A 13,776-nucleotide genomic window follows, 5' to 3' on the forward strand; every position below is an offset into this window, starting at 1 on the left:
TTTTTTAAGTGCCATGCTATCACTATCCTACACATAACACTGGAGATTTACTTTAAGAGATCTGACTTCTTAATATTTGCATTTTAGAGGCATCTGGCCTTTATTTAGCTATTTATATCCAATTCCTGGTTTTGTTGTTTAAGCTTTGGCTTGATGTGCTCTGCGAAGGCCCTTGCTTTAATGAACACAAGTCCACTAAAGCTGCTAGAGAACCCTGTTCTCCCTTCCCTCTACAACAAGAGCACCACAAGTTTAGTCTTGGATTTCAAGTATGAAGATTAAGAAAACAAACTGATGGAGAATTAGCATTTTGTGGGGGCCACTCCTGTGGCATATTCAACTTGATGTCCTTATATCACTTGCAGAAGTGTTTATGTACTATGAAATGTTCAGTCAGAATGTACAGGAAACTGTAAAATATTTTAGGAAATGTATACATGGTTGATAGTCGAATTTTAAATGCAATATGGGAAGGCTCTATCTAAATTCCAGGAGGGCAGATGAGAGAATACATTCTTTGTAGTGATTCAGTTTTACACAAGGAGTTGCATGAACTGGAAAGAAATGCCTGATTTGGGGGTGATATGAAAAAATCCGTAAAATTAAACTTCATAATTTTTAGACAAGTAAACTTATTTCCTTTCAGACCAAGAGTCACCAACTATGTTTATTTGTCTTCTATGTGGTAAAAGCATTAAAAGTGGCTTGTTTATTATTTTGTAAAAACAAAGAACAAACAGTAATAAATGAAGAGTTCTTTCCAGATACAAGAATTATACACACCATTCCAAAAATATTTGTATTTCTGATAGTTTTCAAATAAAAACTCTTGGTTCTAAAACTGGAACATTATTTTTGAATCTCAACGCTTGCAGTATGTGAAGGCAGGAAGATTAATGGCATAGACTCAAATTGGCATATTCAGAAAGTCACACTTCCAAAACTTAGGTAAAGGGAGAAAAATTTCTTTTTCTTTCACCTTCTAATCTAAGGGACAGTATCAATTTCCCACGAGGGGCTTTATTTATTTACTTTCCAAAGCACAGGCTACAAAAATAGAAACTAGTTTTGTGTATTCACATTTGATTTAGAGTTGTGCCTGATGTGTAAGAGAACAAAGATCATTTATCTAATAGCACAGTCCTTTTGAATGGGATTTTTTAATTCCCCGCCCCCTTGCGGCTTGCTTGCTGTCTGCTCTCTGTGTCCGTTTGCTGTGCGTTCTTTTGTGTGTCTGTATTTATTTTTATTTATCCCCACCCCCTTGTGGCTTGCTTGTTGTTTGCTCTCTGTGTCCATTTGCTGTGCACTCTTCTGTATTTTTACTTGTCTCCCTTTTTGTTGTGTCACCTTGCTGAGTCGGCTCTCTGCGGCGCTTGCAGGCCAGACAGCACTCCGTGGCGCTTGGGGGCTGGTGGCTCTCTGCGGTGTGGGGGCGAGTCTGCCTTCACCAGGAGGCCCCTGGACACAAACCCAGGGCCTCCGCTATGGTAGACAGGAGCCCAACTGATTGAGCCATAGCCGCTTCCCTTGAATGGGATTTTAGTGTATAATAACACTTAAGTTTTAGGATTAATATATTTATAAATGTAGGTTATTGTCTAGGAAAAACAGGACATTTTTTCCTGATGTATATGGCTAAATACTTATGCAAATCCAGTATGGTGGGGTATAATGCCAAATTGAGAATTAGGGAACCTGGATTCTGGATTCTGGTCTGTTACTATCATAATTGGGTAATCTTGGGAAAGTCAACTTACCTCTCTTGGTCATGTTTTTTTCATCTGTAAAATAACTACAGAACATTGAGAGAGCAATTGATTTAAGACACACTTCCTGAAACTTTCCTTCTATAAATTTTCTTTTTTCTCTATACTCACTGCTTAAGGAAATTTTATTTCACTTCAAATTTAGTGTTGTGGAAAGAGTCAGTGAAAGAACCTAAGGGGGAAAAAAAAGAATTAAAAATATTAATATTGAGCAATTATGGGGACATCTAGACTGGCTCAGGATAGACATAAATGACCTTGTTTTATTCTAAATTCAGCTCACTGGCTTATGATGAAAAGTGAAAGGTTATTATATGGACTTACTGGGCAAAACCAGATTTTATAAATAATTACCTGTCAGACTGTTCAAGATAGACAAACATACGCCAGACCAACAAAAACACAGACCTGTCATATTTCTGAGAGAAATGTAGGTTGAGTCTTCCTTCTCTGGGACTATAAGGAGATCAGGTAGAATAAAATGAAGGGGAAAAAACTACCCCTATATTTTCTGCCATGTGCATACTTTAAAATGTATAATGTGGGAGAGAAGGAATTTTGATGTGAAAAGCTAGCCCCTGAAAATTTTATTCCATCTATAAGCCCGGCAGATCGAAACCAAATACAATAAATGCTATCATCTTAAAAGTTGGGATGTTTACTGCAAGGTTATAATTTTCCATGATTAGGGATGCCAAGAAAAATAAGAATGATGATAAAAAGAAAAGTTTAATCATACATTTCAACAAGCACAGATGGCACATCAAAACCCTTTGGCAATTCTTTTTGATATTATATATCTGTGTTTTTGTTCTTGACATGCAGATTTTTTCCAGAAGGACTAACATAGGACAGGTAAATGAGAGTTAACAAATGGGAATAATATGGCACAATCATATATTAACTGAGTCTTGTAATGATTTGGTCACATAAAGAAAATCTTTCATGCTTTTCATTTCTGTTTTTATTAATTCTTTACAAAGGCTGTTTCAGTGTATGGAAAAAACATGATAAAAGTAAAATTACACAAAACTACTACAGAATTAAAGAAATAAGTTTTTTTTAAATTTTGCAATTCATGTTTAACCAGGGAATGTATAATTACATCTGCTATATTTCGGTTGGTTCCCAAGAGTTACAGTTCCTCATATATTGGAGAAAGTATAGATGCCAGAAGGGTAGCTTGGCTGCAACCAGCAAGAAATTACGCAGTCCACATTTTCAATCTAGTAGGGTAGTCCTTTGACAGGAAAAACAAATCACTCTGCTAGCTTTCTTGTATTGATACTGACTTCTTTGCTTCTAAACGGGTATGTGTGGGAGTGGCAGGCGTGGGAATCAGAGGAGCAGGGAAAGGAGGGAAATGAAGAGGAAGGAAGAACACACATGATAGACAAATGTGCAGGAAGTTGGGAAGAAGACATGACAAATGATACATACACTGTAAATGGGGTGAAAGAAAGAGAAAATGGGAACAGGCAGCTCATCAGGTCAATTAAGTCTTTAATCTTTGACTAGTGTGAGTTTACAAAATGGATAATTGACTCTAAAATATATGGAGATATAGTCAACAAGTGCTGGAAAACAAAGCTGGTCAGATAATGGGGGTGGGGGGCTGACTATCCTTTTGTTTTCTTTGTCCCAAACCCCAATTACAAAATATATCAAGTAAAACATAGACTAAACACTGAGGGGGGGAAAAAGACACTACTTTTAAGATCTGTGAGCTGACGGCAGTAAATCCATTCCAAATTAAAATTTCAAAACGGTGTGATCTGCATTCTTGTCCACCTACACACTATCCCAGACATCCTGCCATTAATTAGCTAAATGGCCCAGCTAGAAAACAAAACTCAGCACTGAGGGGGCTGGAAAAGAGCTACAGTCAGCCAGTTGAGAGACACAACAAACCAGCCCACTCCTTAGGACACAGGGAAGGTAAACTTGTATTTTATTTTGTCCAAGCTGGGGAAAAGAAATCATCTTAATATAACATTGCTGTCCTGTTGTTGCAGTCACAGTCCCATCAGCAGGCTAGAAAAGCCATCCCGTTTCTGCGGTAGGCGCTCTGTCAAAGAAAAAGAAATCTGTAATGAATTATCACATCAAGTCAAACAAGGAAAGGAGGCAAAAGGACTGTCTTCCTGGTTTGTAGACGTTGCTGGCTACAATCTAATAGGGTGCTTAATCCGAACATTTCTGGTGCAAAGCTAAGCAGCCACTCTCTCTATTAAAAAGTCAGTGTGGTTAACAAGTAGTTAGTGATTCTATTTTGGGGGAGTGGGAGATATACAAAATAAGACATCCCTTTTGTTAATTGATTGGGCTTGGTTAGGCCCAAAAGATGTTGTGTCAAATCTGTTTGTCCTTTATAAACATGTGTTCTCTATTCGACATGCTAAAAAATCACTACTAAGTACATTAATAGTCTATAAGTTACTGACTCGTTATAGCCTTTCCAGGCCTAATTTATAGTCTGAGTGAAAAAATATGGGAACCGACAGCAATAGCGGCCTTTCCTCCCTCCTAAACTGTGACCTCAAAAGGGTTCTGTACATCACAGACATTATAGAAAACTTGGATCTCATGCAATTTTATATATATACATGTATATATGGACGTACATAAGGATAAGTATGGTGGGATAAAGTATTCCCACAAAAGAAATTGGGAAACCAGATACTAATATGCAATAGGACAAAATTTCACAATATATTCTAGTAGAGAAAGTACAATTCTATGTTTTCATCCCAAAAGCCATATTTTGCATTTCCAGGTTAGATGAGCTGGACTACACAGGGTCTGTGACTTGTCATGAATCTCACAGCTGTGGCCCAGAGTAAAGCAGAATTAAAACCCAGGACTTGGGAATACATGTCCCTTTTTATTACCATGTTTTTCACTATTTAAAGTAATAACAGTTACATTGAGAGAATCCATACCCTCAATTATATGGAATTTTCCATAGTTGTTTTCCAAAGAAGGGAGAAATAAGAAAATCTAAGAGTAACAACTCTGGGCCTGTTCTGGAGTCTGTACACTTTCAGCCCAATAACTTAACCTTTAACAGCCAATTTATAGGAAATATAGAAAAAGCTTTTATGATCAAGATAATACTATGGAGGTACTGAAGAGTCTTAATTATAATAAAATGAACATACTGCACTTATAGTTATACTAAAAAAAAAAAAAAAAGGAAGGTGGATCCAAACTTTTGGAAAGATTTTCTCTAACATGAGATGACCCAAAAACAGTTTTGGGGACAATCTTCAGTTAACCATCAAATTCAATTATCTGGAAAATCTCTCTCCAAATATCCTAACTTACAGAGGATATTTACTATGGTTGTCAGGCTTGGGATTCCTGGCTGAATTTTCATCAGTTGGTTATGCTTCTATGCAGCTGACTCCTGATAAGTGTATCAAGGATGAGAAAACAGTGGCACATTTCTAGTTTCACACCTCAGTGCTCTCTCTCTGAGCTCATTCCTTACTATAGGACTTTTTGTGCTATAAAACACTTGTGGATTGAAGCAAACATTCTAATAAGGACTAGAAACTTCCAATTCAACTCTCCTAAGACTGTGCACTTGAGAACAGTGTTAAATGAGTTCCTCAGAGAGCCACAAATAACTTGCAGGAATGGATAGAGTGTCTTCCCACAACCACAGGCAGGGGAGCCTCAGGCCTTGAAACAGCCCCTACCACGATGGCTGCCTCAGAGAGGCTTATGCCAAAGGAGTATTTTCAGCTTCTTGACCCTGATATTTTAAATTTTACAACCACAGTGACAACCTTTAACATAACATAATATTTCAAGCACAGGGATGGTTTACATGGAGATAAATGGACCTGGGAGTAAAACTGGATTCCTCTTAAAGGTAAATGGCTGTGTGCTCTACTTGGGAAAGAGGTTTTGGCTCAGCAGAAGATTGAATTTTGGCTGAGCTCACCTGAAAAATGACCATATTTAACCTTTCCAATCTGGGCAATATGAAATGGTTCTCTCTAGTTTAAGAATCACTTTTCAGAGATCAATTCTTCTTCACAGATGATTTGTCACCATTCTCTGTAAACAACTAAAGAGTGCAGGTTTATTTAATAATATACATTCTCAAGTAGCCAAGTCTAATTAGAGAACCAAAGGTTAGAGCTGACCCAGATTTCTGGAATGAGTTCTTCCTTTTATGCTTCTAAAATAAAGAAGGAACAAACAAGAATGTGTAATTAGTGAAGTGCAGTTTCAGAAACCAAACCCCTAGGGTGCTCCATCCTGAGTCACTCTTCTTCCTTTTGATGTATAACGGATGTATGTTGTCTGTGTAAGGCAATTATGGGAACGTCCCAAATTTGGCAACCTTTCCAGAGTAAGCAACTTTAAATGAAGATGGATGAAGACAACCCATCTTTGTGCCAACTGTGAATTTCTCTCTATTTGTGTTGTGAATGCTGAAGCTAAATTTAAACATTGCTTGGTGTGAGGACCTTCTAGAGGCCACATTCCCATGAAACACTTTGTATCCCACTTACTCAATTCTGTCACATCTTATGAATGATTCCCAGTTCCATATCTTAACAGAACTCTTGGTAAATTTCAGAACTTAACTAGAAAGAGCCAGAAACCTGCACCAACTGTTGAAAATTGTAAATTAATCAGTAACAAAATCAGACTTCTCAAAAAAACTGACTTTTACATGGCTATATACAACCTATGCTTTATTTCTGATTTAATAAAGTTCTGCTCTCTACTACTAGTTGAAAAAGTTCAGACATGTTAGAATCTCCCAGAGTTATCAGCAATGATGCCACTTAGCTTTTTAAAAGACTAATTATGGTTCCTAAGTCCTTTTTAAATTGATAAAGCTAGTTCTAAATTTTTGACATTCATTTATTTGTTCAGCTCCAAAATATGACCTCTCACCAGAATGTGAGTCTATCATGGGGGTTCTAAAGAAGGGAACCGTGAGCTTGAATTGAAATTAAAAAAAAAATTATTCTTGTGGGGACATGTTGGTGTGGGTGTGATATATTTATTAAATAATAGACAGTATAGTGTGGACTTAGTAAATGGTCCATGGTTTTCATCTGACTGCCAAAGGAGTCCGTGAAACAAAAAAGGTTAAGAATCCCTGGGACAGAAATTAATATTAAGCATGCAGTTTTAAAAACATAACATATATTTTTGGCTTATCTGCATATGGATAAGTTAGAGAGAACATTTAAATTCCAAACTGGCTTACTTCTGCTTTCTTATGGATCATTACCAATTGGTACATTTTAGGGAATACAAATTAATATTAAAAAGGGAAAGGTTAATATTTATCTTAGGCAAAAGAAGATAAAATGTTACAAAACATACCTTACAATTCCAAAATAAACATGACTGTGTTTGTATTACTTGTGCCATTAGCTTAATTAATAGTTATCTATAGCAAAAACCACCCCTTCTCCCCAGTTCAGACATATTCATTCTCATTATTTCCCTTCCTGATTCTTTTCTGCTTTCTCATACGTTAAATAAAATAAAAGCTGGTCCCAATTCACTCACAAACACTTCATTTCTCAAAGGCCTAAGAAAAAGGATTTTTGGATCTATCACTTAATTTGATTACAGTATATCTTTACCGAGTTCTTGCTTTGTGTGCTTAGTGGTGTAAAGGACAAAAAGATAAAACAGTCCTTGCCTTCACTAAGCTTCTAATTTAATGTTAAGGTTTGAACTACCACAAGTAAAATGCATTGAGACATGATTCTCAAGAGTGGGAAGAAGGGAAAAAACAAAGCAGCCTCTCTGCATGCTTTTTCTTTTCCATTTAATTACAGTATTTAATTTCAAATAGTGGTTTAAGAGGGCATAAGATCTGTATATTTCTCAAAGCAGAGAGGGGCAGAGATTAAAAAATGCCAAGAAACATGGTTTTATGGTTTATGAAGTTCTTTCATGTCCATATCTAATTTGAGCTTTACCACAACTAGTAAATAAAGCCTCATTATCCTCCTTTGTAAAGTGACATGACTCGTGAGTAGCAGATTTAGGATTCAAAGCCCAGGTCCTGCATTCTTTTCTTTATGCCACATTATCTTACATTAAACAAAACAAACAAACAAAAAACACCCTGAAATCTGGCATCATTTATTCCACCCAAATTTCTACAGACACACATATTTCTCAGTCCTAACAAACTCAGTTCTTGGTAAACATCACTTAAAGGGTAAATTAGAATTTTACTTCAACTCGAAACTCATCAACCTGGTACAATACTTCAGAGTGCAAAGATGGGACTAGAATCTAAATCATCCTCACTTTGGAGGCATTTCTCAACTAGTACCTAATTTCCAAATAACTTTAGGAATAATATGCAGTACCGAACACTGCATTAAAACCACTTGGGGAGGGCAGTGGACTTGGCCCAGTGGTTAGGGCGTCCATCTACTACATGGGAGGTCCGTGGTTCAAACCCCGGGCCTCCTTGACCCGTGTGGAGTTGGCCCACGTGCAGTGCTGATGCGCGCAAGGAGTGCCGTGCCACGCCAGGGGTGTCCCCGCGTAGGAGAGCCCCACGCGCAAGCAGTGTGCCCCGTAAGGAGAGCCGCCCCGCGCAAAACAAAGTGCAGCCTGCCCAGGAATGGCGCCGCCCACACGGAGAGCTGACACAAGATGACGCAACAAAAAGAAACAGATTCCCATGCCGCTGACAACAACAGAAGCGGACAAAGAAGACGCAGCAAATAGACACAGAGAACAGACAACCAGGGCGGGGGGTGGGGGAGGAAGGGGAGAGAAATAAATAAGTAAATAAATAAATCTTTAAGAAACAAAACAAAACAAAACAAAAAAACCACTTGGGGAACTTTTAAAAATACAGATACCCAGGCCTCACTTCTTTGGAATCAATTGGTCTGAGGGGAGTTCAGGCTTAGTAATGTTTTTAAAAGCAACCCAGGTGATTTGATGCATAGTGAGGGCTGAGAAAGGTGGGAGAGTAGATAAGTATAAAATTAAAGGACCCCCAAATGGTTCTGTTAATAAGTGGAACCCTTTCAGAATCTGTCATAATTATGCAGAAATAGTTTTTCTTAATGGAAATCCTAATATTCACATTTAATACACTTAATGTAGAAGAGCTAGAACGTAAGGTTTTCACACCATGCCTTTTACCCAGACAGCACACAGATGACCTGCATTTCTCACTTTCCTTACCTGTGGGCACCTGTAAAATGGTCTTTGATCCTTTTCCCTTTACTCTATAGTAAGAACCAGGGCTGGATGCCACCGTTAACAGGAGCACAGCCCATCTGCAGCCACACCATGTGTAAACCCTAAAGAAAAGGGAATTTCAAAACTAAACTGAACCAAACTGAGTAAGCCATTTGCTAACATCTAGACTCAAGGAATGGAAGGGATCTTTGTGAACTCCTCTTTTCCAATCTCTAATTTAAAAGATGAAAAAACGAATGCCCAGAGAGAGTGGCCTGTCTATGGATATGCAGTGAGAACCCAGGACCCCGACTCAGGCTAGGGCTCTTTACCCATGGCCCTGATTCCGCCCAAAGCTGTGTGTTTTGTTTCTTCGACCTTAATGGGGAAAACAGATGTAGGGAAAGAATTGTTCCGGATTAAGAGCCCTTGGGAGCAGAACAAAAGTGAAGGGCCTGGGGGGAGGGGCCGGGTACAATGATGTCCTAAACAGCGCAGCTGAGCAGTCAGAACAAGTCAGGCCACCGCAGGCTATCAGTTCTACGTCTGAGTTTTCTGCTATCTGATTAACTCTTCTTGGAGAATCACTTTATTTTCCTGAGTGCCCAAAACAATCATTTTGAAAACAGGACAAAATACCAAAATAATTAAGATAAACCTGGCTGAAAGTTTCTGTGGCAGAAGTACACCCCGCTTTAGGATGTTCAAGGGGGTGACATACCATGTGTGTCTGTGGAGGTCTTACTACGGCTGGGCTCAGCGTCTGATGTAATACTACGCACATAATGTGGCCTGCTTGGATGTGTTTGAAGGTGGACAATTTGAGTTAAATCCAATGGTAAAAAAGAAAAAAAAACAAAACTGGAGCATATACCCACCCTCACCCAACCTACGCTTAACTTCCAATTAACTAAGTGGAGGGTAGACTCTGCATTTTGGATGATCTGCAGGCCACAGGAGCCATCCTGGTTACCAAGAAAATGTTCTTCTCCACTCCCCAGCACTGACAGGGGTGCAGAAGGCAGAGGTTCCACAGCCAAGGGCTTTGCTAGGGAGGTAGTGGAGTAAACAAGAAGCAACAGACTTTGACAACAGTCCTTGCTTATTAAGTTAATCTAAATGTTTGGTTTATTGGTATGCTCAGTGAGCTGTGGGTGGGCAGGTAGGCACATCTCTGAATTTCATGTAAAAATGCTGTCTCACATATCAGCTGAAATAGCCTTCCTATCTGTTCTACTCCGTCCCCAAACTTTATAGTGAAAATCAGTTGTACTTTAACTGGCCTTTTTCTACCTCTCTCCTGGCAACACAATTGGAAACTACACCAAGCTACCTCAAATTCCAGTGTCCCCATACACCCGAGGTCAGCCCTGCCCTGTGTGGCGTCACTGGATTCAGAGTTGGAGCCTGCTCCCTGCTCCTGACAAGCATATTGCTTTGCTTTAATACTATAAATCTCGGAAGTTTTGGAGCTTCATATCAAAGCTATGCAATAGCTTTTGAAAGATAAAATATGCCCTTCTTTGCTGCCCTTGTGTCTGTGTGGGTGGGAGATTTAATTACAATGAATAAAGCTGAATGGTGGTCTCCAACTCTTAAAATCAAAGTGGGAATCATGGCTGAATTTCATTAGCAAACATAAATACAAATAGGCACATCTTGTTTGTACCATTGCCATGTGACTTTTCCCCTTTTGATAATTTCATTCTAACTCTGATATTTCAGAGAATCTAAATTGAACCAGATGATGTATAGTATTGTCACATGCAAACTCTTCACTAAACATTTTCCTTTTTGTATACTTCCCCAATGTTATAAATATCCTGTGAAAATCACCGAGGGCAGTTTGTCAGACAGAAAAGCCTTTATTTAAGAACAGTGGAGGGAGCCCTGCCCTTTAAATAAGAGGTCTCCTCTGGCTGGCAGAACAGGAAAAAAAGATGTAACATGAACTCTCATTCTATTCCAAGTAACCTGGAATCTATAAAACTTGAGGAACTTATTTTACACATGCCTTTCTCTAACTCTGTGCCAGATTCTCCTTATTTTATTAAAGAGTACTAATGTTGGGATTTTATAAATTCTTGGGTTATTACCAAGTTGTTTCAGCATTCTGTATACAAAAACCTCTAAATTAAGATTTAATTTTTAAAAATTACCCTTTCTTTGCCCAAGTCATCTTAGTCAAATCATATAAGAGATGTGTTTTTGTTTTTGTTGAGTAAAATAATTAAGTGATTGTTACAAACAATATTGTTTTTTAGGGGAAAAAAAGCTTTTTGGTGAATGCTATCTTTAGCAATTTATATAAGGGACCAAAAGTATAGCATTTCAATGTATGAATTATTCTTTCCATGACATTGTATGTGCGCAAATATATCTAGGGTTAATAAAAATTATTTTATACCAATAATGTTTAACTTTTCTTTAGCTATTTTATATTATAAACAATCAAAACACAGATGTCTGAAATTATTCCAAGCTGCAAACACATATAAGTGTATTTGTGAAAAGTGAAAAATTGGCAGGAGTTGTAACCCAAATTTCCATTTTTGGGGAGCACAGTTCTAACAAGAGTTAATTGTCACTTCTCTTTTTTAAGATTTATCTATTTATTTACGCCCCCCCCTTGTCTGGTCTCTGTGTCTATTTGCTGTGTGTTCTTTGTCCGCTTCTGTTGTTGAGCGGCACAGGAATCTGTGTTTCTTTTTGTTGTGTCATCTTGTTGTGTCAGTTCTCTGTGTGTGGGCGGCACCATTCTTGGGCTGGCTGCACTTTCTTTCACGCTGGGTGGCTCTCCTTAAGGGGCACACTCCTTGCACATGGGGCTCCCCTATGCGGGGTCACCCCTGCATGGCACGGCACTCCTTGTGCACATCAGCACTGCATGTGGGCCAGCTGCACACGGGTCAAGGAGGCCTGGGTTTTGAACCGCAGACCTCCCACGTGGTAGAAGGACGCCCTAACCACTGGGCCAAGTCCGCTGCCAATTGTTACTTCTCTTTATTGACCCATAGCCTCAAGAAGACAGATGACAGACACTTTGATGTTTTAATTAGCTCTTACTTCTCAGGGGCAACCCTATGCCCTGCAAGTAAGTAGGTCACTCAATGAGCAATCATCTCTTGAATGAATGAATGAATTTGACTATAGCGTAGCTTTGTTTCCTCTGGCCAATGAGAAATGCTAACGTGTTCACCATGAGAGCAGCAGCTGGGATAGTACCAGATCCTAAAAACTGGGCTTAGACCACACACTTATCTTACAAGATAACTATCGGCAGCAATTGTTATAGAAAAATAAATGAGTAACCTTGATAACCCAACCATGAGCAATGCTGCAAAGCAAACACTCTGATGTTAGTTCTGAGCTCCCACTGGGATCATTCCTGGGCATCTCCTTCTAGATTATATGTCAGGAGTAAAAACTTTTGCATCAATCAAGCCAAATGCCTTGTTTGCCAGAAAAAGCATCCAAGTCGTCTAAAACAAGACTGTCAAATTGTTTTGTTGAGTCTAAATATTTTAAATCAATTACTACTACTAAAAATTCTAATAGTAAATTTATAGTAGGCAATATAAAAGATTTTTTGTGATAATGTTATTCAATTGCATTTTCAAGGTCTTAGACAGTAAGGATATCAGATAAAAATAAAAAGAAACACACCTCAGTGGCTTTTACCACATCAAAAATCACATTACAAAAGCAGCTGTGGTTCAATCAGTTGGGCTCCCGTCTACCATATGGGAGGCCCTGGGTTTGCGTCCTGGGGCCTCCTTGTGAAGGCCGGCTCGCCTGCATGCTGCGGAGAGCCGCCAACTCTCAAGCACCACAGAGAGCCGACTCAGCAAGAGAAAGGGAGACAAGCAAAAAACAAATAAACAAACAAACAAACAAAAAAAAAACGCAGAAGAGCATGCACTGAATGGACACAGAGCAGATGGCAAAACAAGTTGCAAGTGGGGGGAGGGGAATAAATAAAAAAAATAAAGACACAGAAGAATACACAGCAAATGGACAGAGAGAGCAGACAACACACAAAAAGCCACAAGGGGGGGGGATAAAAAATAAAATCACACTACAAGGAGTAAGAGTGTGGGTAGCAACAGCTGTTTGCCCTGGTCAAAACACCAATTTGGGGTAGTAAAAAAATTATTTAGGGTTCCCAAGAATTCTTTGAAGACAATGAATACTAAAAATTATGAAATAAAACCATCAGGGGATAGTAGCTAGTATCAGTCATACATGGTAACCACGTGAAGGTACCAATCTAAATGAACCTGCTGTCATCTATTTATTCATTCTTTCCTCAACTACAGAATACAAGGTGTTGTGGGTATAGCACTGATCAGAGCCAATGTATGTGGTTCTTGGCCTCTGTGGTGATGGGGAGACATATATCGAGTGATAAACGACAAGAGTGATAGGAATTAAACAATGAGAATAGAATATAATAGGGCCTTATAAGAGGGCAGCAGAGGTGGGTGGTAGTGATCCAAGATGATTCCTGAAGGAAGTGACACTCAGCTGAGATCTGAGTTAGGGATGAGGGAGGGCGTGTAGGGGGACAGCAAAGTATTCTAGTCCAGACCCAAAGGAGACAGAGCTACATCTATCTTGTTCCCAAATGCCAGTCTATAGGTTAGTGCCTGTCAATAAATACTAAATCCAAGAGAGCACCACAGACTCTTATCATGAAGGGTTTATCAAAGACAGTTAAGAAATACTCTTGTTACATAAGCATTCAACCAATTCTTTTGAATGACTGCTTTAGGGCCTAGTACAATCTATACACTTGTTTTATTAAATT

The 13,776-nt window shown here is 38.7% G+C and overlaps 1 protein-coding gene across 4 annotated transcripts in view; it reads right to left on the reverse strand.

Annotated features, from left to right (window-relative positions):
- Positions 1-13,776, reverse strand: part of SUPT3H (SPT3 homolog, SAGA and STAGA complex component) — a 571,256-nt gene that overhangs the window by 15,927 nt on the left and 541,553 nt on the right. For 2 of the 4 annotated variants that reach the window (XM_004454205.5, XM_071218477.1), the window contains exon 12: positions 2,480-3,837. The exons of 1 other annotated variant lie outside the window; for it this stretch is intronic. In XM_004454205.5, the coding sequence (XP_004454262.2) occupies positions 3,796-3,837 (42 nt within the window). In that variant the 3' untranslated portion in view covers positions 2,480-3,795. Of the gene's footprint in view, positions 1-2,479; positions 3,857-13,776 lie in introns of those variants that run through there. One more of the 4 variants, XM_058306818.2, reaches the window with a different exon arrangement.

Source organism: Dasypus novemcinctus, chromosome 11 (assembly GCF_030445035.2).
Source record: "Dasypus novemcinctus isolate mDasNov1 chromosome 11, mDasNov1.1.hap2, whole genome shotgun sequence".
Taxonomy (NCBI): Eukaryota; Metazoa; Chordata; class Mammalia; order Cingulata; family Dasypodidae; genus Dasypus; species Dasypus novemcinctus.